Source organism: Ambystoma mexicanum, chromosome 9 (assembly GCF_040938575.1).
Source record: "Ambystoma mexicanum isolate Mex_15411 chromosome 9, UKY_AmexF1_1, whole genome shotgun sequence".
Lineage (NCBI taxonomy): Eukaryota > Metazoa > Chordata > Amphibia > Caudata > Ambystomatidae > Ambystoma > Ambystoma mexicanum.
The window spans coordinates 986,386,205-986,412,490 of NC_090931.1; the positions used below are offsets into that span (position 1 = coordinate 986,386,205).

At 47.4% G+C, this 26,286-nt stretch overlaps 1 protein-coding gene across 2 annotated transcripts in view; it reads right to left on the minus strand.

The window, feature by feature from the left end:
* The window catches only part of LOC138488866 (neurabin-2-like), a 1,321,710-nt gene that overhangs the window by 306,046 nt on the left and 989,378 nt on the right, over positions 1–26,286 (minus strand). For both annotated transcript variants that reach the window (XM_069616225.1, XM_069616224.1), the window contains exon 15: positions 18,210–18,281. In XM_069616225.1, the coding sequence (XP_069472326.1) occupies positions 18,210–18,281 (72 nt within the window). The remainder of the gene's footprint in view (positions 1–18,209; positions 18,282–26,286) is intronic.

Genomic DNA, 26,286 nt, shown 5'->3' on the forward strand with positions numbered 1-26,286 from the left:
TTCCCAAGCCTAGAAGTTAACTACTACGACCACAACACCATCTGTTGTGCCTTCAGCATGGACACTAAGCCCACACACACTCCACACAACATACCAGACACTCAGGTGCCCAACCTGAACCGAAGATTAATCAGACTCAGATCCTGTACCCTCCCTTTCCATTACCATGCTAACCCGACACTCATACCACACAGAAACTGCCGACTTAGCTCACGCACTATCAAAGTTAACACACACCCCCACCACGACAATGCCTCTAAAAACCACAACACTAAGTGCACACATCATGCCACACTTAACAACTCCTACACTCCACACACAGCATTACCCAAGTCAGACCTCTCCTACCATACCGATAAAGAACCTATGCCCTACACATCCGCCCTAATTAATGTATGCTCTCTCCATGCCCACGCCCTAAAAGTCAACAACTTAATAACCACCCAAGATTTAGAAATACTCGCCATCACAGAGACCTGGCTTAACAAAGCTTCCGGTCCAGCCATCAAGCTAGCCTTACCGCCAGGGTATGCCATTCTCAGGAAAGACAGGATCGCCAAACTAGGAGGGGGCTGGGGGGGTAGCTCTTATCTACAAAGAATCACTATCCATCAGAACCGTACCCCACCAAGAGGAAGGAAATGTTGACATATTATCAGTCAAACTAGCTCTCTCGCCTAACAGTACAATAAATATTCATATCATACCGACCACCTGGCCCCACTGCCAATTTCATAAGGCAAGTCAATCTCCTTCTAGGAAAAAATATTAAGAAATCCACTAAATCACTATTTATAGGAGACCTAAACCTAGGATACAACGACACCAAGGACAAAACGGCGACTTCCCTAGCCAAAGACCTCCACGACCTAGGATTCACACAAAGAAAATTACATCGCCTACCCACGCTAAAGGACGCATCCTAGATTGGATCACAGACCACAATTGTAACACGGCCATCACTTCCAATACCAGCCTCCCGTGGACAGACCACAACTATCTCCAATTCAACATCCCATTCCCAATATACACCAAAGTGCCTACCACTGCACCGGCGACCTTAGCCAGAAGTGCCAAAAAACTCACTGCAGACAACCTCAGCGCACACCTTAATCTGCCATGCCTAGCGCCCCCTTTCTCCTTGGACCCCAGCATCCTTGCAGAAATATTCAAAGATATTATAACTATGGCTGTCAACACTATTGCCTCATTAGAAAACAAAAAAGAAAAAAAAATTCCACTCCAATTCCTGGTTCACAGAGGAACTTCAGACATTGCGCAAAAACAAACGCCAGGCGCTCAAAAAATGGCAGTGCAATCCTTGTGACACCACAAAAGATTACTTCAAATCCATAGCCAAAAAATATAAAGTGGAGTGTCAGGGCTAGTTCTTTTGGCAGATTTGTTCATAATGAGTCATTTAAATTCTGATGATTTCTGGGCGAGGTTATCGTCGGGCAATGAGATGGCTTTATCAATTGAAGTGGGTAGAGTTTTAAAGGAATGGAAGCTAGTAATAACTTGAATTCTCTTTCGTAAAAAATTTGATTGTTAGATTGTCTTTCATCTTGTCTTTTTATCTTGATTTTTTTTATTTTGATTTTGTATTATGAGATATGTGTACTTAAAAACTGTAAAGGTTTGTTTTTATTGTTTATGTAATATTTTGTCTGTGAAATGTGTTAAAAGTCAAATTGTGGCTAATGCACTTTAAATAAAAAAAAAAAAAAAAAAAAAAAAAAATATATATATATATATATATAAATAAAGACGCCATCTTCATCGCTAAATCTGAAGCCTACAATCTCTGTATATCCAATGCCAACTCCCACTCCAAAGAACTCTTCAGCATCTTTAAAGAATTAACTGTACCACCCACATGCCCTGATGAGATTGTCAAAGACGAAGCATGGTGCACAGTCATACAGTCAGCTATGCTTGCAAAAATAAACCTCCTCCAAAACAGGATATCTCATCACTACAAGACCCTACCTAAGCAAAGCCTGCATGCACAAACGGAACCCAACGTAAAAACAAGCAACATGCCAACATTTGCATTCTCTGAAAACCGATGACATTGACATCCTTAGACACCTCAAACCCTCAAACCTCAAACCCTCACATAGTCCCAGACAGCCTCAAAGAGGCCTGGGTGAGCCCTCTTTTAAAAAAACCAACACTAGACCCAGCCAACCCCAACAACTACCGACCCATAACAGTTCCATTCCTCCTGAAAATATTAGATAAGGCCGCCCACAAACAGATTCAACTTTACCTTGAATCAAGCTCAATCCTAGGAAAAAGACAATCTGGGTTCCGCAAGGGGCATGGAACCGAAACTGCCCTTCTAGACCTAAAAAACGAAATCACCAACATCCTGGACAAAGGCAAGCCCGCCCTCCTCCTCCTCCTCCTCCTCCTCCTCGACCTTTCAGCAGTGTTTGACCTGGTAGACCATACCACACTTACCAGCCATTTTACACATGCAGTGCACTTCTCTAAAGACGCAGCATCATGGGTGACCTCATTTTTAGAGGGTAAGGCTATGAAAGTTTTCTCTAACACAGCTCACGCAGAAGCCTCCATCATCCAATGCGGTGTCCCACAAGGTTCATGTACTCCCCCCCCCCCCCCCCCCCACGCTCTATAACCTCTTTACCAAGCCTCTCTTTGATAAACTGGACGAATTTGGGATCACTTACACAAACTACGCTGATGACACCCAGGTTCTCCTTCACCTTATGGGACATTATCTTCAAGACGCCACTACTCTACAACAAATCTACTCCACCATACAAGCGTGGATGGCTACCAACTGCCTCTCTCTGAACGGAGACAAGACCAAAATCCTCATTCTAGGCGAGAAATCAACACTCTCCAACCTTAACCCACTATACCTCAATTTCAACATAGATAACTGCATCATCCCAGTATCATCTTCGGTCAAAACACTCGGGGTTCACATAGACGTGACCCTATCTATGGACAAACAAGTCAGCACCATAGTATCGGCCTCCACACTGAGTACTAAACTCATCAATGTAATAAAACCATTCCTAACCAAGGATAACTGCCTATCCATCGCCAGAGCAACCACAGGAGCCATACTGGACTAATGTAATGCACGCTTAGCCGGCACCTCTGAGAAAAACATATTTAGGCTCCAAACAACTCAAAACAATGCCCTTAGAGCAGCACTCTGCATACCAAAAAGAGACCATATCACACACGCCAGGAAGACAGTTCCCTGGCTCCCAGTCAAGGACCACATTTCCTTCAAAATTCTCACCACCACTCATAAATGTATCAACCTCACAGCACCCTCGTACCTATCTGACACACTATCCAGATCTCAATCCACCAGACCGACCAGACAACAACACACCAATCAACTCACTATACCTTGCATCAACAGGACCAAGGCAGGAGGTATAGGCTTCCCCTTCCTCGCACCTAAGCTACTGAATTCCCTCCCCACTAATCTCAGAGCTGAAACATCTCTGTCCTCCTTCCGCAAAAAACTTAAAACTACCCTCTTCAACTAACCATTCGCTCCCAGCTACTTGCCACGCAATGTATATATGTAATGATATCTGCGTCCAATGTAACACTTACGGACCTAAATATATGTAACTAAGTATAAGCAACACTTTAACAAGCGCCATGATGCCTTCGGTCTGATGTGCGCTCAACAAATGCGAATAAATAAATAAAGAAATAAAGAGACGCAATAGCAACGTCAATCAAGAACTTCAAAGAGAATCCTAGCGAAGACACCTCCCTAGCAAACACCTGGGACGCTATGAAAGCGGTAATCTGAGGAGAGTTGATAGCGTGAGGAGTGGCATACCACAGGAGCAGGAGGCAAACTCCCCTGACCACTGAAGGAGAACTCCGAATAGCAGAAACTCACAAAGAAAAGAACTGGTCCCCAAAAACACAACGAGCCATCCGTATGACACGGAAAAAGATCAAAGCCCACTACGCAGAGCATACTGCGCAATTACTGGCAAAAGCCAAAAAATTCTACTATGCAAAGAACAAATAACAAATTACAGGTAGCTAAATGCGCCAAAATAAAGAGGGGCAACACAATCACTGGACTGCGAGACTAGCAGGGCAGGATACAGTACTCTGAACCGGAACAACTACAGCTGGCCACGAATCACCTGGTGCAAGTGATGGCCGTGCCACTGCGAAACCTGAAGGAGCAGACAGAAAACCTGCAGAAAGCAGCTCTTCCTCGGCTGAGTGACTCAGCCCGAGGCATCCTGGACTCCCCGATCTCTGCTGAGGAGGCAGAGGCGGCCATAAAAGGCCTTAAAACCCAAGCTCCCGGCCCTGACGGATACTCCACCAAATTCTACAAGATTCTTAGGCCCCAACTGCTGTCTCCACTAGTGAAGCTCTTTAACTCCTTTAGGGACACGGGTACGGTAACCCCCTCCATGCAAGAGTCTATCACTGTCCTTTTGCCCAAGCCGGGGAGTGGGGTCCGAGGAACCCGGCATCTGACAGACCAATTGCCCTGCTGAACATTGATGCCAACATCTACTCTAAGATCTTTGCGACGCGCCTCTCCCACATACTGCCTGACATAATCCATCCTGATCAGACCGGGTTCATCAGGAACAGGTCCACAGACGAGAACCTCCGTAGAGCACTGGACTTGGGGACCTGGCCACCGAGGACTCCCAGGGACTAGCACTTCTGGCCCTCGACACCACAAAACATTCGATAAGGTGGACTGGACCTTTATGAATCTCACCCTGGAGGCCTTTGGTTTCGGGCTAGAGTTCCGAGCCATGGTCCTGGTGAATTACAAGTCATCAAAAACCGCCCTGCGGATCAATGGCACCTTTTCCAACCCGATTACCCTGACCTGCGGGACCAAGCAGGGATGCCCGCTATCCCCGTTCCCATTTGCTCTGATCATGGAACCCTTCACCCAAAGAATCAGGCTGAATAATCTTATCAGGGGTCTCCAAGTGGGCCCCTCACAACATAAAATCGCCCTGTAGGCGGACAACGTCCTGCTCATTGTCTCAGAGCCCTGTACCTCATTGATACATGCCCTAGCCGAGATAGATAGCTACGGAAGGGTCGCTGGCTTCTCTATCAACAAGTCCGCAGCCCTGGGGATAGGCCTAACCCCAGCCGAAAGGGAAGCTTTCATCCCGCTGTGCCCTATTCAATGGAAGGCTAAGGCAATCTCCTATCTGGGTATCCAAGTCCCAGCGAACCCGAGGAACGTTCATCATGTACATTTCCCCCTACTTTTTAAAGATTTGGAAGACAATCTGAAGCGCTTGAAGTCTCAAGAAATTTCACTAATGGGCCGCATCACTGCCTGCAAAATGAATCTCCTCCCCAGATTTCTATATGCTTGTTCATCGCTCCCGGTTCCAATCCAGTCGCCAGCTTTCCGCGACTTGCAGAGGAATATTCTACGATTCATTTGGAGGGGGAAAAAAGCCTAGGATCCCCAAAAAACAATGCAAGGCAATGCAAGACTAGGCGGTCTGGGGGTTCCTGACCTCCAGGGATACCAGATGGCAGCACAATTGGCGTGCACTCAAGCATGGCAGGTATCCACTGGTCGCCCCAGATGGGTGGAGCACAAACAATCCCGCTTATCTCTCCCCCTACGCTTCCTTCCACACATCTCACCCCCAATGCGACGGAAATGGGAGAGACTACTACTATCCACCAGGCACACCATAGACACTTGGGACAGAGCCCTGAAGAAGAAGGGGATCCCTAGGGGACTGAGCCCCTCATCTCCGGTCTTCCATAACCCGGCCTTTTCACCCGGGACAAATCCATGGAACTTTAGAAACTGGATCTCGGGGGGCTTTGAGTCTCTGGGTCAGTTGTTTGTAGGGGGGGAGCCCCGCACTTTCGAACAATGTAAGGAAGCCTTCCGGCTTCAGGAAAAGGACAGGTTCTCCTATATCCAGCTCCGCCACTGGTGCCTCCACCCACAAACCCGCCAGGCAGCATCCCGCCCCCCTATGGCATTGGAGCCGACTCTCACGGATCTCGGGACCCGAGGTAAGATCTCTAATCTATAGAGACGTTTCCAGGGAGACTTCCTCGCCTACAAAACCCGATGCATGGCACAATGGGAGGCAGACCTAGGACACCCTATAGAGGATCAGACTTGGGTAGATATATGGACTCGTGCCCACTCATCTGCCTGCGTCACTAACAGGGAATGCGCCTACAAACTCCTGCTGCGCTGGTACTATCCCCTCCTGAGGCTCCATCATATGAACCAGGCACTCGACCCAGCATGCTGGAGACAATGCGGTAATCCGGGGTCCTTTCTCCACATGTGGTGGACATGCCCAAAAGCCCAACAATTCTGGAAGCAGTGCCTAGCCACCATTGAAGGGATCACCCAAACTATGCTTCCACTAGAGCCCGAACCCAACCTTCTGGGCGTCCCAGTGCCTGGGATCTACCCAAGGTCTGGAGCCAAAGCCAAACTACTGTCTCAATGCCTCTTGGCAGGGAGGATAGTGATCGGCCGTTCATGCAAATCCAAGGATGGCCCTCTCCTGCCGCTTTGGTGGGTTAAAATATGGGACATACTAATCGCAGAGAAGGTGACAGCAGCCAGGGCAGATCACCTCCACCGCTTCCAGAACATTTGGGGCCACAGTATTTAAAAGAGAAGTGTTAGTGCTCAAAGCAGAACACACCAAGGGGAATGTGTATATATTAGTGAATGTGTTAGTGTGTTACATACCTGTGGTTTTAAATTATGAGTTGTCTGCGGCCTAAATAACTTAATTCTCATACATTCTGCTTAACTTGCATTATTAAGAGCACTCTGTGCTTAAATAAACTCATCACTCGCACGCCTTTTTAAGTCAAAGACTTGTTGTTCAGTCAAACTAGCCAGATAGTTTGGCTAGACATTAGCATTTGTCCCTGTTCATCAGAATAGGGTGGCCTTTCAAAATCTCACCACAGGGACGATACTGAAAATCCATCTGAACACTCTGGGTTGTAGAACTGTTGAGTACTTCTTTCAGGAACCAAAAACCTCAGGCTCTTTCAGTGGACAATGCTTCTATCTCTTGTTTGCAGGCTGCATAGCGATGGGTCCCCACCGATCCTTGAAATCGTACCATTACTGGGACTCGACAATGTCGCTGGGTACGAAAACTGCGCCTTTATGCACGTCAAAAATACCGACTCTCATTACTGCGCACAAGCAGAGCAGGGGCTGCAGGAGGAGGGTGGTCCTGTGCTCTGCTTGTTTGCAGTAAAGTAACGGGAGTCGGAGGTGCAGGGGTGTCCCCCGCTTACCATTACAGAAAGTGGGAGACAAGGGAAAAAAAAGAAAAGAAAAAGGACCCAGTGGCGTCAGCACCGCCCCACGTAAGTGGGAACTGATGCTGCAGGTGTACAAGGGAGTCAGCGGCGCACACATACGTGTGCTGCAGTAAAGGTAAGTGGGGAGGGGGTTGGAGGATTGCAGGGAAAAGTGATCTATGTGATCTCTCTGTTCACTGGGACGCAATTGGCGTCAACATTTTTGTCGGCGCAGTTACGGGCGGCGCAGTGAACACAGATTCCGATCCTTGAAAGCGTGTGACCTAGCTGGGCCGGTCTAGTCAAGAAAAGGGATTGCTAGTTTCACAAGTACTATCATGGCACTACTGCAGGCAGGACCCAATTCAAATCCTACAAAAGCTGCAGCAAAGCAGTAGAGAACACACAGCCACTTGTGCAAAGAGACTCACACAAGCAAACAGTGTATTTAGTGTACACAAGAAATTAGGAACGTGTGCTTTTATAGGGGAGAAAAATTGTATTCTCATCTCTGATGCACTCTCATATGAGGAGCCCTGAAGTAAAATGTCAGGAGGTAGGAAAATGTTTGTAAAAACAGATCCATATGCCAGAGGTGCAGGACAGAGCAGTCTATTTCACATATTGCATTAAGTCACCCATCTGCTAGGGAAAAATGTACTAGCAAGGACAAAAGCAAATGAGATGTCACCTATGACTATGTTACAAAGGACTTTTGTTTTCACAGCAACAATGGTGGGGTATTTTATTTGTAATTCTTGTAACGCGCTACTCGCCCATGGGCCTCAAAGCGCAAAACCCCCCCAACAAAAACAACATAATACAAAATGTATATACATAGTCCAAAGATAGAACTACCATGGTCCTCCTCCTACACCTACCTAAAAGGCTAAGAACCTCGGGGTCATCTTTGACTCCACACTTTCCTTCTCCTCCCACATCTCTGATGTCTCTAAAAAGTCAAACTTCCTACTGGGCCACTCAGAGGTATTCGGCCTTTCCTCTCCTTCCCCGATGCTCTGGTTCTCTCTAGGTTGGACTATTGTAACAGCCTCTTTCTAAATCTACCTGCCTCTACTCTCCACCCTCTGCAACTAAACCAGAACAGGACTGCAAGGCTTGTCCTTGGCCTCAAGACCTGGGATCGCATTTCTCCAGCTCTGAAATCTCTCTATTGGCTCCCAGTCGATGCAAGGATTAAATTCAAAACCCTATGCATTGTCCACGAGGCGTTCTGGTACCTGGGTCCAAAATACCTTCAGCTATCCCTCCGTAAACGCCTCCCCTCTCGAGCTCTTTGCTCCTTTAACTCCCTCAGGGTCAGTCATTTTTCAAAGAAACAAGCTGGAGGTAGATCTCCGTCTTCGGCTGGAGCCTCACTCTGGAACTGCCTTCCTGCTAATCTGAAACTTGAGAACCATCTCCGTTTCCAGAAGCACGTCAAGACCTTCCTCTTTGCTTCTGCCTTCGCCCCCTCCTCTCCCCTGCTGATCTGTTCTCTCTTGGCACCGTGCACCTGACCTACCCTCTGTCTTCCAGGCCCAGGTACCTGCTCACCCTCCTGCACTGCTTCCGGGCCATCCCTTGCACTGGGGTCTGTATCTGTACCCATACAGTCCCCCAAACCCCCTTTTCTTCCTGCACTTATCAGACATACAGTGTCTGCTTCCTTAAACCCAGCACTTGCTGGTTGCACTACCACAGTTTGTTGCCTTTATTTATTTATTATAATGAATTATTTACTCGTTTCTCCTTTGCTACGCACTTCCCACCACTCCCCCTTTGTTAGGGAGACTTCTCTGTTAAGGCTAATTTCCCAAACCTAGTGAGTCCCCCAGCAGGTTTGCTGGATTTTTGGGGTTTATTTTTTTTTCTCCTGCTAAGAGTGAGACTCTTTTACTCCCACTCTTAGGCATGATTTGAGGTGTTCCTTTGACTTTGTATCTGTTTGATGGGCTATGGGCTGCACAGGGCTGCATGTATTTTGGTAAGTGGGTTACGCAGCACCCTCCGTGCAGTAACCCAGGGGTGTCGTAGCGACCCCCAAACAGACTCCATACCCTGGGACTGACTACTGTCTCCAGAGTATGTAAAGTCACCATTGGCTTTACTAGTCTCAAATTGTGAACAGAACCAGTATAAACCATCATATTGTGGACGTACTGGTTGGGGCAATTCGATTGCTCCGGGGTCTGTTATTCGAGGGGGCACGATCCAGTTCCCCCCGACCGAGTTTTGGCTGGTGGCAGTGGTTACTACTTTTTATATTCGACCGCGAATATATTCCTATGGGATTTTCCCATTGTTCGAGGCTACCACTTTTTAAAATAGCCTCGAACATACCGCCGGTTTATTAAATTAATATAAAATCACCGGTTGGTATTTTTTGCGGAAACTCGGTTCCAAAATGGCGTTTGTGTTCACTTCTGTGACTCCAACCCAAGTCGGGCCCTTTGTTCCATTTTTTGGCGGGCTTCTCCACAGAAGCCTCCAAAAGTGGTGCCACTCTGTCTGGGTACCACACGGGGTGTGGGAGGGGGTTTAGGCACCCTGGACTGAGTTGCCTCGGCAATTCAAGTCACACTCTTGTGTGACTGGCCCAAGTGGTGAGCCGCCCGGCTCACCACTTAGCATGTTTGAGTGACAGCTAGGCTGAATGAATGAATGGGGGTATTCTGCATAAAAGCAGGGCTTTGGGGACTGGAACTTCAGAAGTCGCCACAGGACCTAAAGAATCCGAGGAGGGAGAAGCCAAGCCGACCTGCAATGACGACACCACCGGTGGAGCCCTGCTGAACCGTCTCACCACTTTTCCCGACGATAGAGGAGATCTCCAGTCCTTTGACTGGTGGGGATAACCAGATTGCCCATCTTTTCGCCTTCCTGGACCATCTCGTGGCTGCCTTGCCTGAGCCAAGCACCCCGGCAACTGGAATACCACGGTTTACCACTACCGCAAAGAAAAGGGTAATACCTTGTAACCGGAAAACTCTGCGGCTGGTTTCTTCCCTGGCAGTGCAACGACCTTCATCTTTCCTCCACGGCGAGACAACCTCTTCCTCTGGACGAAACACCAACTTGCACCCATTGCCAGGAACAACTGCCCCCGCTGGAGCGTTCTTCCCATTTCAGGTACTGTGTCCCGCCTGGCTTCCCTTGCGACAGATCGTTCGGGGTGACAGTAAATCCTCGACTTTCTAACCTGGGTTAGCCTGGGGCCTCTTAACTAACGTTTCTTGACTCAATCTTTTGTGAACTATCTTCAAAGACTCTTTGGGCATACCCCACTGTGTGATCCTGGACACATTTCGCTTGCTCTCTCTAAGAGTGGGCCTGGCATTTGAACTTCCTTGCTCTCCAGTAGACTTTGCCTGACCTGCCTCGCTGTGGTTCTTTGAAAAGTATTGGAATTGTGTGCTTTCATAACTCTGCCTTTTCCCTCCCTTTTTCTATAACTTATTAGAGTGCCATCTTAGGTTAAGCGCTCACCTCTGTCTGAAAATAAGTGGTGTTTCTCACTAAGACTTGTCTAATAAGTAATCAGGGTTGTATATATATAATAGTGACTGTGTGTTGAATTTATTTACCTCTTTTTGTGCTAGTGTAATTTACAAGTGTGTCTTTAAATAAATAATTATATACTTTTACACCAAAGCTCTGCTCAGTGTTTGCTTGTGCTACTGTGTCTCTGTACCTATTGTGTATACTCTACATACTGCCTAACTCATCTTGAGAGAAGTCCGACTGCTCAGCCACAGCTACCAGGTAAATCTGGGTGGTACAGACTGCTACCAATTGGGTTTACTGCCAACCACCTGTAGTCCTAAATCTTTTGCAGTGGTCCCTAAGGGAACTGCACAGGTTTCTGCCTAACACCCTTCCATGCACTTTTATCCTTTCCCTTTCCCATGCACTTGCACATTGTCAATGTCACTGGGCCTAGTAAGATAGTTGTCTTTGTTCTCCCCTGTTCCCCTTGCCTTGCCGCGCCCTGAAACACTTGTGTACGAGCGCGATAGAAATAAAATATCAATATCAAGTCCATATCCGAAGATGGCAGTACTATAGAGCGGAAAAGTCAACAACAAGCTTCAAGTCGGATGAGCCTTTCGACATGTCAGTACACAAGGACAGAAAGGATGGCAGATTAGTTATACCACATCCCACCAAAATACAGTCCTTGCCAATGAACAAGTTACTTACCTTATGATAACGTTCTTTCGATGGGATGTTCCTCCGACGTATTCCACATCTATGACAGGTAATGACCACAGCTGTGCTGCTTCGGAAAAATTGTCGGCGTAGGCGTCGATGACGTTGATAGGTTGTCCCTCGAGGGTCGACATCACCGGATGTTATATATAGGATGCACGGCGCCCGTAGCCTCAGTTGTAGTTTTTTTCCCCAGAACGTGTGGCACCAATCTCCTGCCAGTATGACTGCAGAAAGCCTTGCGGAAACGTAAGCTGCAATCGCATAAGAAGTTCTGTAGAGGGGCAAGCTGGGAGGGTTCGGTGGGGAATACGTCGGAGGAACATCCCATTGAAAGAACGTTACCAGATAAGGTAAGTAACTTGTTCTTCGAGGGGATGGTGTCCTCCGACGTATTCAACATCTATGACAGACTCCCAAAGCAGTACCAACGTATGGAGGTGGGAAAAAGAATTTACAAATTTAGATTATTAAAATGCCCAATCAAACTGCTGAATAGAGGACTGTCTTACCAAAGGCCAAATCCTGCCCATGGATAGAGTCCAAGGAATAATGGCTCACAAAAGTATGGACAGAGGCCCATGTGGCTGCTTTGCAAATATTGCAAATCAAAACGCCACTCTGTAGAGCCGTGGAGGCAGCCACACCCCTAGTAGCGTGAGCCCGTAAACCTACTGGAGGGTCTTTTCCCACCAAATGATAACACTCCGAGATAGTCAAAATGATCCATCTGGACAAGGTCTACTTGAAAACAGCCTGGCCTAAACGCCTTCCAGCATAACCAACAAAGAGCCAACAGTCCACTCTGACCCGGGACATCCGTGAGAGATAGAAACTCAAAGCTCTCCTAGGATACAACCTATGGAGCCTCTCCTCTTCCTTACCAGGATGCGGAGGAAGATAAAACGCTGGAAGAATTACCTTCTGGCTCAAATGGAATTCCGACACAACCTTCGGAAGAAAAGAAGGCCCCCCCCTAAGGACAACCCTGTCCTTGTGGAACACAGTGAAGGGTGGTTTGGCGGAAAGTGCCTGCAACTCACTCACTCTGCGTGCGGAAGTAACCGCAACTAAAAATACAGTTTTAAAGGATAACAGTCGCACTGGACAAGAAGGTAAAGGCTCAAACGGAGCTCTCATCAGGAACTTTAAAACCAAATTCAAATCCCATCCCGGCACCTGGAAAGGCGACGGTGGAAACACATTAGTTAGCCCTTTTAGAAACTGTGAAATCAAAGGAATCTTAAAATAAGAACAGACGAGCACTTAAATATAGACAGCGCCACCAGGTAACCCTTAATGGACCCCACTTGCAGGCCCTTGTGGGTTAAGGAAAGCAAAAAAGACAAAACCAAAGGAATGGAACATTGTAAAGGATCCACATTCTGTACCCTGCACCAGTCGCAGCACTTTCTCCAACTGCAATGGTACAGGGATTTCGTTGCGGGCCGCCTGGCCGAAAGCAATACCTCCATCAAGTCTTCGGGGAGGTCCCAATCCTTATACCTCAACCTTTCAGATACCAAGCATGAAGGCTGAGAGACTTGACCTCTGGATGGAGAACTCGACCCCCCTCCTGTGAGAGCAGATCGTCTCGGTAGGGAAGACGGCGTGGAGGGCAGATGGACATGTCTAGAAGGTCCGGGTATCACGCTCTCCTGGCCCATGCCAGAGCAATGAGGATTATCTGGGAACCGAACCTCCATAATCTCCGCAACACTTGTGGAATGACCGGGACTGGAGGAAACGTGTACAGCAGTGGGAAGGACCACTCCACTATGAACGCGTCCCCTAAGACTTGTCTTGGAGGAAATTCCTGCAGGCAGAATCTCTCACACTTCCGGTTGACACTGGTGGCGAAGAGATCCACTTGTGGGGTTCCCCAAAGGGCAAAGATCTCCAACAGAACTTCCTGAGCTAGCTCCCACTCGTGAGAGACTGTGCTCTGCATGCTCAGAGCATCCGCTGCTGCTTTTTAGTGTCCGGCCAGATGAACTGCCGATATCGAAATTTCCTGCTGGATGGCCCAGAACCAGAGCTGCATCGCCTCCCTGCACAACAGAAGTGACCCTGCCCCCCTTTTTTGTTGAGGTAGTGCATGGCCACCGTATTGTCCGTCATAATCAGGAAATGTTTCCCCCGCACAGATGGCAGAAAAGCCTTCAGGGCTGGCCTGCAGCTCTAACAGATTGATGTGGAGACTGGACTCCGACGGAGACCAACGGCCGCTGGCTGTCAACTCGTTGGCATGAGCTCCCCCACCCTGTGAGGGATGCGTCCGTCACGATCGTCACCTCCGGCCAAGGTTACCAAAATGGAGCTCCCTTCATCAGATTGCCATCGACGGCCGACCACAGAAGATCCTGTGTGACCGAGGGTGGAATCTGAACGGGATCCGACATCCTGCCAGAGAACTGCGACCACTGCATCTTGAGCGCAGGATGCCATGAGGCCGAGCAACCTCAAGAACTGGAACGCCGGGAGAATCTGGGCACGGTGAAATTTGTCCACCATGTGCAGAATGTGATGAGCCCTCACCCGGGGAGGCGAACAGAACCCCAGGGAAGTGTCAAGCACTGCTCTGATGTATTGGAGCCGCTGGGTAGGTATCAAATGGGACTTCTTAAAATTGAGGGAGAATCCCAGCTTGTGAAGGGAGTGGCAGGTGACGGACAGATGACCCAGGTCTTGCTCGGGAGGACGTGCCCTGATTAACCAATCGTCCAGGTAGGGGTAGACATGAATCCCCCCCCTTTCCTGAGATACGCTGCCACCACCACCATCAGCTTGGAGAGGACCCTCAGGGCGGAGGTTAATCTGAATGGCAGGACCCGAAACTGAAAATGTGAGTCGCCAACCGCGAGCCTCAGGTACTTCCTGTGCTTTGGATGAATCGGCACATGAAAGTAAGCATCCTTGAGGTCAAGAGACACCAACCAATCCTGAAATTGAAGAGCCTGGAGGACTTGATAAAGAGTTACCATCTTGAACTTGTCCTTCCTGAGGAGCTTGTTCAGCCAACGCAAGTCCATGATGGGTCTCAATCCCCCGTCTTTTTTCGGGATAAAAAAATAAGGGGAATGCCATCCCTTGTTCCTCTCTGCTACAGGCACCAGTTCTATGGCGCCTTTCTCCAGCAGGGAAAGGATTTCCTGCGCAAGGAGCGGATCCAGACTCTTCAAAGAGAGCTTCCCCGGTGGATTGTTGTGAGGCCTCTGCCGAAAGGGGAGACAGAGCCCACACATCTGAAGTAATGGCACGCCATTCTCCATGATGCTGCGTAAGTTTGCCCCCAACCGTCGAACCATGGGACATGGCCTCATGACTGAGTGGATGCGGCTGCGGCAGTGCCTGAGGGCAAAGAGGCAACTGCCCGAGCGGCTTTGGCACCTCGAGTACCTTGCTTTCCACTTCTGGTACTCCTACGGTGGCGGACAGCTCCTCTCGATCTACCAAAGGAAGAGTAGCACCAAAAGGCACCTCCCCTCCATTGCTGTCCCCTAGGACGAAAAGGCGGAGGTTGACGTACTGCAGCGTCCAAAGACTTCACTGCAGCTTTGGAGGTCTGCAACCTCAAGGCTCTCGTCAGCTTTGCTGCCAAACAGATGGACACCATCAAAGGGCATGTTGAGAAGCCGGTATTGCACAGCAGGAGCAAACCCCAACTTCCGCAACCACGCAAATCTGCGTATCACGGTGCTCGCAGCCATGGACCGACTGACACAGTCTGCTGTGTTCAAACCCGACTGAACGGCTTCACACATGGCATCCATGCCGTCCTGCACAAGGGCTAGAAAACCATCCCGTTGCTCCCCTTCGGGAATATGCTCATCCGCCAAAGATACACAATTCCACAGAGTATGAGTGAATCTTGACAAGGCACAAACGGAGTTGGCTGCTTTCAAAGCCATACCCCCAGATGAAAATACCTTCTTCGCCCAACCATCAAAGTGCTTATCATCCCTATCAGGAGGGATGGTAGGGTACGCAGCCTGCTTTGCGGGGGCCGTATCCGCCTGCACCACCAAACTCTCCGGAGTGGGGTGCATCGACAAGTAGCAGGGGTCACCACTGGCTGGACGGTATTTTTTCGGAAGTGACTTATTCACTGCCGGAAGACTCTCCTGAGCAGTCCAAGCCGCCGCCACCCTTCTTTGCAAAGACATGTGGAATGGCAACACGGGTCAGTGGGTGGACCTTGGTCCAGGATATCCGTCAGATCATCCTGAAGAAAATCAACAGGTGGACCAGACCACCCCAAGTATTCAGTCACTCTCAACATGAGACACCTATATGAGGATTCGGCATGCGTACCAGGCTCAGGCCTGCCAAACTCCACCTCCGAAGAGGTATCAAGACCACTGGCGTCATGCAAGGACTGACCAAGTTCTTCCATATGACTGTGACCAGACAACAGGTCATCAGGAACATTAGGAAGCACAACCATCTCCTCATCAGACCCTTCTTCCACCTTTGAATTTATTCCAACCTTTCGGATTATATTTCAATCTGGGTAGAGGAACAGAGAAGGGCTCAAACACAGGCCTCAAGGACTTACTGAGAGCCTTCCTCTGAGTTTCCACAGCCCTCTGGGGCACCTCTGGCAAATCCTCCACAAACGGCGTCTAAGGCGCCGATGGAATCTGTGTCGACCGAGGCGCCGATGACTTCGACAACTGCTTCGAGGCCGGAGCCCCGAGAGTGTCCTTCGACGGCCTCGGCGCCGATGGCGTCGATGACTTCTTCAAAGCCGGAGCCTCGAGCCAGTCCCTCAACAGACACGGCATGGATGGCGTTGACGCCTTCTTGGAAGGTTTCACAGGCTCCGACGGTCTCGATGGCATCGAGGACCTGGATCTGGCACGGCTATGGCGATCAACCTTGTCCGATTGAGACCTCGACGGCTCCCGATGATCGCGCCGACCGCCCGGGCCCCAAGGCGTGCGATTGGTGGCCCTAGCTCGTTCCTTGCCGGCTTCTCTCGAAGGCGCGGACGGAACAGTGCCTTGCGATTGGAAAATCGCCATCATCTGCTGGCGGAATGCTTCCCATTCGGCCGGTGACGAATACTTGGTGGGACAAGTCAACTGCCTTCTGGCGGAGTCCTCCGATGAGGACAGGGAAGGCAACCGGTGACGGCGCTTCCGAGAATGCCTAGAAGAGACAGAGGAATGGCAGGAACCACTCCGAGACAGAGACTCCCTGGACTTTTGCCGACGCGGAGAGTCACCCCTCGAGTCATCGGTCGAAAGCCCAGCAGATTTCGACTTATAGGGATTAGACACCCGACCTATCGTTATTTTCTTCTTCCGTTCCCGCAAGGCCTACGATGTCAGGGACTGGCAGTCATCGGTGGTGTGGCTTTCGCCGAGACACCAGAGGCAGACGTTGTGCGGGTCCGTGATGGACGTCTTGGAACCGCAGTCCTGACATTTTTTAAAGCCCGACTTTGGGGTAGAAGAAGACGAAGACATCGTTTTCGAAGTAGAAGAACGGAGCACGCCGTGATTCCGAGCAAACACGTTTGCAGAAAAAACGCAACTGAGGCTACAGGCGCTGTGCGTCCTTTATATAACATCCGGTGACGTCGACGCAGGACGCCTACGCCGAAAATTATTCCGAAGCAGCACAGCTGTGGTCATTACCTCTCATAGATGCGGAATACGTCGGAGGACACAATACCATCGAAACAGATTTAAGGTCAATATTAATGAATTGAGCAGATGAGAAGCCCGAACAAACTCTTTCTTCCATCAGCGACGTGGACGGAGGTGGGTGGGAGCCAAGACACCCTGATTAGATAACTGTCGCTGTTTCACAGATTTATTCTCCTGAGCCCGTCTGAGGTGCTCTGGCTCTGTAATTGTCTGACAAAAAACATATGAAGTGTCCCTAGCCATTGCAACCTTAAATATCAGCTGGGAGTGGTATATGCCCAGTGACAGCCAAGCAGCTAGGAAAGCTTTGGCAATATTCTTTTGCAGTTTGGGATGTCGGATCTTTCCTCTGCACAATCTGGTCTCATTGACAAGATTTGTCAATTTTCATTGACTGAAATTGCACTGCAAGTTTATCCATATATTAATCCAATAACATATCATTGACATTTTTACATAAGTTAAGCTCTCCCATTAGCTTGTCCTCAACTGGCAGCCATTGCGTGGGACTACTTTTATCAAATTGCCATATTTTATCGTCACAATCAGCCGGCAGTTCGGGTTCCAAGTTGATTATCTCTGTTTTTTCTGAAATACATTGATCGGGAGCTAGTTTGTCTGAAGACATATCAGGGGGCAATCAAAAATGACACCCCAGTATATGATCCTCGAGTACAACATGAAACTGAGTCCTTATTAGAGGAACACCCAGACTTCACTATCAATAGTCAACTTGATGGTAGCGAGAGTCATCTTCAAAATACTGCGACTACTGTGAAATTGAATCAATAGAGAACAATAATACATCTCAAGAACCAAGGTCTACACTTCAGTTAACATTTTAGTTGGGTAACCTAGAAAATATTTTACATAAATCATTTGATGAAGAAACAATGTTGAACAGGGCCTTGAACTTGTTTTCATTTTCTATATGAAAACGACTATTTCTTAATAGGAACACAAATACGATAACTAATAATGAACACCGCGTAAGGAAGGATTTTGAAAGAATACCTGCTGTCAAAGGAGCCCCTCTGGTTTTCTTTTTCTTGTTTCTTGCCTTTGCCTCCCGATTTCCGTAATCCTCTAGAATGACAAGCAAATTATGTTTCATTTTCAAGTAATAGGACAATGTGAACCAAAATATATTCATTACTGTACAATGAATGGGACATGGAAGATGGATATGTATGCCAAGTTCTTTATTTGGTTGTACAGTAGAAAATGCAATGAAGAAGGCTACTGGCTAGGACATACTGGGCCGCAGCAAGAAAACAGGCTTAAAATGGGAGAAGTTTAAGGAGAGATTTTCCAATTGCCTCAACATTACAGATCTCAGATGCATAAAGACAATTTAATGAAGAAACAGAGCAAGCAGAGCAAGCAGAGAAGCCAATTATATTTTGCACAAAATGTGATACTAAGTATGTAGAAGTTGTTGAAACATGTGGTCCTTCCCATATAGTGGAATATTGAGTTATATAGGAAACCCGAAAACAATGAATTGCTAATAGCGTTTGACTCGTATGACAGATTTGGCTGAAATTTTGCAAACAAAATCCTACTCATGGGCCCCCACAAACTGCACATTTTGCGAAAGACCCGTTAAGTTAATAAAACAAAAAATGCTGTTTTTGGCCCCGTCCCCATTCATTTTTCCCATAGAAAAAAGTTACATTTTTGCTCATTGCTCATGGACACAGCTAAAACCACTGGATGAATTGAACCAGGTATGAAACAACTTGGGCACAAAGTGCTGACTCGATTTCTAGGAAGGCATAGGGTTATTGTGTCCAGAAGATTTTAAAATATCCCATAATTAAAGCTATGTCTCTCATGGTGCATTGCAGCAGAGAGTCTGACAGGAATTTCTCAAAATGAAAAAGCAGGCATTTTACCCCAAAATTCTATTGCTAATAGCTTTTGACTTGCTGGATAGGATTTGGATGAAATTTTCAAAACAAAAAGTCTGTCAAGGCCCTACCCACCCCCTCGCCCGCCCCAAATGCAAATTTTGGGAATAATACATAATAAATTGACAGTTATTAGGAAAATGAAACAGTTTCACAGTTTGCAGCCCATTCTTTAACCCATAGAGAGGAAGCAGAGTTTTAGAGCAGTGTTAGGCAGATTGTATGTTTATTAGGTTTCTATAGTGCTTTAATCCAAAGAGCTTTACAATTTACCAACAAGATACAAGAATAATGAAAGAATCTGATTTACAGTCATGAAACAAACCAATGAAACAATATGCAGAACGATTTACCTAGATGGAAGAGGGTGAGGAGGAAGGGAGAGAGGAGGTAGTCAAGGGAAGATGAAATAGCAATTTTCAGATTCAAATTTCCAAAGGGGTAGGAGGGGAAAAGGGAAGGGGGGGTAGGAAGGAGATAGGAGGGAGAATAGGGAGGAGCGATGGTAGGGAAGGATGTCGGGGGGGTATGGGGACGGGGGGGGACAGTGAGTAAGTAGAGATCAGCAGAGCAGAGAGAACAGGAGGGAGTGTAAAATGAGAGAAGAGAGAGAGGGGGGAGCAAGGTCATGGAGAGATTTAAAAACCAGACAGAGGAATTGGAATTTAAGTTGGGAGTGAAAGGGAAGACAGCCAAGTTGAGAGCGCGAGGGGGAAATGGAATCACGAGGACCAAGGAGACAGAGTACGGATAGAGGAGTGGTAGAGGCATTTGAGGGGGGCTAAGCGAGAGGCAAGGAGTCCAAAAAGGAGAGAAGAAGAGCGAATATTGAAGAGATGGTGACGACAGGCACGATAGGTGAGAGAAATATGGTGGGAAAAGGAGAGGGAGGAGTCAAAGTGGAGACCTAAATTGCGAGCATGAGTAGAGATGGGGAGATTGGAATGGGGAAAGTGGATGAAAGGGGTGGGGTGGGGGAAAGTGTGTTAGAAGGAAAGAAAAGGACTTCAGTCTTGTCAGTGTTGAGGGAGAGAAAGTGGGAGGACATCCAGTTTTTGGTAGCCGTAAGGCAGGAAGATAAAGTAAGATGGAGGTCGGGAGTGAAAGGAGAGAAAACGTTGGGTGTCATCTGCGTAGAAATGGTGAGAGATGCCGAAAGAAGAGATAACGGGGTCAAGAAGGGATGTATATAGTGAGATAAGAAAAGGGCCGAGTACAGAGCCTTGGGGGGACACCATAGTCCAAGGGAATGTTAGAGGAGGGGCGGCCGCCCCAGGAGACAGCATACGAACCATTGGAGAGGTAAGAGGAGAGAACAGAGCCTATGAAGCCAAAAGAAGAAAGAGTATTGAGGAGTAAGGGGTAATCAACGGTGTCAAAGGCAGCAGAAAAGTTGAGGAGGATAAGCACAGAAGATTGCGTAGCTTAGCTAGCAGTAAGGAGGGAATTGAGAACATAAGTGAGAGCGGTCTCAGTGGAGTGTTTAGGGCGGAGTCCAGATTGAGGGGGGAAGGAGAGAGAGTGGATAAAAAAGCAGAGAGTTGAGAGTAGACAAGACTATGCGTTCAAGAAGCTTAGAGAGGAAAGAGAGAAGCGAGATTGAACGCAAGAAGAGGGTTAGCAGAAGGCTTCTTCAGGATGGGGATGATAATAGCGTGTGAAGGCTGAGGAGAAGGTGGCGGAGAAGATTCAAATGTTGAAGAAAGTGCTTAAGTAGGGAATGAGGAGAGGGTAAATCTGAGGAATAAGGAGGGTGGGAAGGGGATCTTATGGGGCAACAGTAGGGTAAGTTTTGGATAGGAGAAGGGAAACAGGACGGAGTGACAGGAGAGAAGTTAGACATGCAAGCAGAGGGGGAGAGAAAGAGGAGGGAGGGGGGAGAGGAGGATACTTTGGCATAGGGAGAGAATTTTGCATGAGAAGAAGTCAGCAAATTCAGAAGGAGAGAGAGAAGAGTTGGCAGAGGGGTCAGGAGTAGGAGGCAAAAGAAGACGAGAGAGTGCTTGGAAAATTTGGCGGGGGTGTGTGGCTTGTGAGTGGAGAAGTTTAGAGTAGTAGGAGCGTTTGGCAGATTTGAGGCAAGAAACAAACAGAGTGATATGAGAAATAGGAGGTTTGATTAGCCAGAGAGCGGGATTTGAGCCAGCGTCGTTCAAGGCGATGGAGGAGGTGACGCATGGACAGAAGTTGAGAGGAAAGCCAAGGATGGGAAGGTTTGCGCGACGGGTGGAAGGAGGTAAGAAGGTAGAGTAGGTCGAGACTGGAGGAGATAGAGGAGGACAGGGAGGAGAAGGCATCCTTGGCTGCGAGAGAAGAGAATTCGGAGAGAGGGGGAAGGGAGGAGGAGCAAGACTCGAAGAAGAGGGAAGGGCTAAAGTTGCAGAGATCATGTCGAGAGGAGGAGGAGGGGAAGGAAGAGGGACTGGACAAAGGAGTGGGGGGAGTAAGGGAGAAGGAGAGCAAGGCATGGTCAGAGATAGTTGGTAAGTGAAGAAATAGGTGAGGGGGATAGATAGAGGTAAAGATGAGATCAAGAGTGGAGCCAGGGGAGTGAGTTGGAGGAGTAGGGAGGGGAGATTGGAGGTAGGAGTTAAGAATGGAAAGGAGAGGGAAAGATTGAGAGGAATTGCAGAGGGGAAGGTTGAAGTCATTGAGTACTGAGAGGGGAGGGGGAGATGAGAGAGAGGAGAGAGAGGAGGTGATCCAGGTCATCATAAAAGGAGGAGAGGGGGCCTGGAGGTCTGTAAATAATTAAGAAGGAGATAACATGAGGGTAAGTGAAGGATTTCAATAGATATTCGAAGGAAGAGAAGGTAGGGAGAGATGTAGAAGGGGTGGAGGAAAGACATTTAGAGTGGTAGAGGAGACTGATGTCGCCACCGCGACCAGAGGGGCGTGAGATATGAGAGAAGGGGGAAGAGCGGGTAGCGAGAGAAGCAGGAACAGTGGAATTGATGAAAGGAATCCAAGTTTCAGTAATACAGAGGAAGTGAAGGTTAAGTCTGAACAACATGTCAAGTGCTGCGGCGGTCTTGTTGCAAAGGGATCTGGCATTCCAGATGGCAATGTTAATGATGCTGGAGAGATCGACAGTAGGGGGGTAGATGAGGTTAGGGCGAAGAGGGAGGGTTTGAGGGGGAAGAGTGCACAGGGAAGGGGGTAAGTCGTGGGGGTGGACATGAGGATGAAAGGGGAGGGGAGGGTGATCGAAGAGAGGAGGGACAGACAGCGCTCATGACAAAGGGGGAGGAGAGAGTGATGAATAGAGAGGAGTTGCCAATTAGGAGAGAGGCTAAGGGGGAGCTGATAGGATAGAAGAGTAAAGGGAGTGGTCAAGGAGAGAAGGGTTAGAAGGGTTAAGGAGAGAGTGTGAGGGAAATCAGAGTTCTACGAATGCATGCATCTCCTGTGGGCGACCACCAGCCTTGTCCTCTTGGCAATAGTTAACCCAACCGTTGGTATAAGCATGTACCACACAAGTTGGTAAAGTGACTGAGCAGCCAGGCTCATCTAAAGAGGGGTCAATGTGCGCTGTACGGTTATCACACAGAAATTCACAGTGACAATTATCGGATCAGCGTGATCCTTCCGTCACAGAAAAGTCAGTGACGGAAACGTTTGCATCGGAAATGTACGCACCACCAAAGGTGCGTACATTCCCCATGCGAACAAACATTGCACATCACTACATTGCCCACACCCCCACCCACGACACACCCTCAACATAAACAAACCCTACTTACCTTTTCTTCAGGCTGTCTTCCTCCGGCACCAGTTCCCTTTCACTTCTGTGGTCGGGAACCGATGCTGCGGAGTCCTTTTCTTCCTTTTTTTATGTCGGGTGTGCAGGGGTGGGGGCTCCCCGCCAGCCCCCGCTCACCATACTGTATAGTATGGTTAGCGGGGTGTTGGGGTGTTGCAGAGGACACCCCCGTCTCTCGCGCAGTCTTTTTTTTTTTACTTAACTTCAATGTATGCTACCACCAAAGGTTCGAACTTTTGGTGTTCGAACCTTTGGTGGTAGCATTTTTCAGACTTTTTGTGCGTTCTGACATTTTGTTCGGTCCGTTCTTACAATTCCACAAGTATCCAAATAAACACTTACACTCAAGGTTTCTTGATTAAACAATTATTTAACAGTATGTTTGAATAAGCCTTCTTTAGAATGGGACTGATATATGTAACACAAAAATATACTTCAAAATACACACTCAGTTCCTGTAAATCAGTAGATACCCATTTGGGATGGCACACAGACACTTCCTACACCCTGAGGTGACTTAAATAACTAGGACACTGTGGACATTGATACATCACTTGTACAATTAGAGCAATACTGAGTTTGGTGTCAAAGAAAAGGTTTTGGGAATAAAACAATGGTTAACAAATATTCTTAAGAAGTAAGGTACTTTTAGTACCCCCCCACCCCCCAAAGCAAAGTAAACAAACCCTTTCCCAAGTTATAGAATGTGTGAGGGATAGTTAAAGCACAAAGTCAGAGGATAGAAGAGTCTTTCAGGGAGCCAGGACAGCCAACGTTAATTGAGCAAAAGTCTAGGTGAGCTGAAGCACTTATTGTAGCCAAGTAAAACGTCTTGCACAATCTTTTAGAAGTCTTTGTAGAAAAATAAATCACTATAGGGCCACAAGCCAGGAGGCTTGTGAGAGGCAAAGCAGCAAGCAACTCTGCAAGAACAACCTAGACAAGTCTCAAGTGAGAACTAGCTATGCAACAGTATTCCCACACATCACCAAGCTGCATGTGCGCATGTGCACAGAAACAGCAAAATGGCTGCGCTGGCTCCTGTGAGCGCTATGCCCTAAAAACTGCGGTTTTGCAGCAACAAAAAGATGGCTGCACCTTCTTGCCAAGCACACAGGGGCAGGATGGAACTAAGGGAGCGTGCCAGTGTGTTCTTACCTATACAAAAGAAATGGCGTGAAAAGGCAGCACTGCTTTGCTTAAAGCCCAAGATCTCCATTATAAAGGACACTTTTCACCTTTAAAATAATGCTGCCAACGCCATTTCCATCTGTTCTTCCTTAAATCACTGATTAATAAGGCCCTGCCATGCCGAGTAGCTCATTGTGCCACAGAAATACCAGGCATGATTTCTGAATGACAGGCCCTGTCAAACCAGCTCTGAGAGAAATCAACAAGGAACTCCACTTTTACTAGCATGGGAAAACGTGTTCATTTCCATACAAATGTATCAAAGCTCAGTAGTTCAAAAGAGACTCCAGCTATCTGAGCCATGTCAGTTTCAATGCATCTGTGCTTCAAATAAACTACTGCCTAGAAGAAAATAACTATGGCTGTGAGGCAATAGTGGGAAGTCAGATGGCAAAATCGAATTTGAAAGGAAATGTTAGCAGTTTTCAACATGTGGAAAAATGAGTTTTCGCAAAACTAAAGGAGAAAAATGCCAATTTAAAAAGTAAACTCTTGAATGAAAGCATGCTTATTTAGCAATGTGAAGGGGCTTTGTTGCTGGTGAAAATACTTACATGGGCTATTTTATTCCACAGGTTTGTTTTAATTCAGGACCAAATATAAAAAAAAAATAAAGGTTTTAAACCGCCTTGGCTGGATTTGCAAGCTGTCAAAAACAGGTTATTCCGTTGGCAGAGTTAAAGCTTCCCCCTAGGAAGGGAGCCACACCATAAACTCTCAGCAGACACCAACACCCCACAGATATTTAGTAGGTTGGAAAGAATTTAGGCTGGGCTGAACCCACTGACAATGGAACTCCCTGGGCCAGGAAGTGTGAAGAGGGGAAGAGGGCAATAAACAATCAATCAAGCTGTAACCCCCCACCTTGCTCTGGAGGAAGTGACAGTTGGTGTCAGCTGAAGAAAGAAAAAAAAATGGCCCATTGACAGACACAGGACTGCCATTTGCTTCCAAAGATTATTTATGAATACAAATGTAAAGACGTTTATCTCTGCAGAAAGACTTTGTAAAAATGTAAAATTTTGCAGTTTAAAAGTGATTTTTTTGGGCTTTCATTAAAGACATGGTAAAATTCATTGACCCTTTGGGAATAGAAATGGCAAAGCATTGCGGATTGCAAGAAAAGCATCCATGTTGGAAATACAAAGTTTAGTACATACATCCCTTATGATCATACACACCCATGTATAAAATTTTGGAATTTTAGGGTGAATATTTCACACTGAAAATGACCAAAAAAGTATAAAAGGACAGAACAATGTCTTACAGATTGCAGGATTGGACAGCTGTGCTGTACATAAAATATGTAACCCGATTAAATCATTTATTAAGGTGCCACAACTGTACAAATGTGTAATTTCTGGTATGAAAGATTTTTGGCAAAAAGGTCTGTGGAAAGTCTTTTTACATCATAAAATGCAACCTCCTGAACTGAGTAACATACCAGAGGAGGCAACCAACATTGATTGTCCAATCCAGATGTTTAGAGACAGGGTTAGCTAAGCCAGCCAGCCATATAGTCTATGATGTCACCATGCTCTATATAAAGAGTCCCTGATAAGACTCCAGACACACACACACACACACACACACACACACACACACACACACACACACACACGTTCCTGCGCTGCATTCCTGTTCCATCCATCCATCCAGATTCCAGATCCCAACTACAAGGCCAAAGAAGTGCTGACCCTACTCCAAGGCCCACTGCAAAACCCAAGCAGTGCTGATCCTATTCCCAGCAAGGCCTCAAATCTGGAAATCCACTAATCTCCCATTAAAAAGGGGGAAGCTGTGGTGTTTTTGGGAAGCATCCCGATACCACTAACTGCATGCTCGCTGCCATCCAGCTGACCTTTAGTATCCAGTGACAAGACTTGCCATTCCAGCCCAGTGACATCTAGTGACCACAACTGCCCAGCTGTTTGCCAGGCGCACTGCCGTGTAGTGACCAGAAACATTGACGGTCCAGAAATCTCAAACTAAAAGTGGACTGTGAGTATAATCGCCACCCCATAGAAATCCATAGTATAGCCTATCTTGTCTTTGTCCTTATTGCACTCTCTAAATCATCCTATCCTTATCCTGATAACTTGTTAAAACTGTCAAAATTATCCCTACAATCTTCCCTTGATTTCTAGTGTTAGCGCCATATCTTTAGTAATTTAATTTTGTTTTATGTAATCCTAAACCATTAGTCCTATTTCGAGTGATCAGA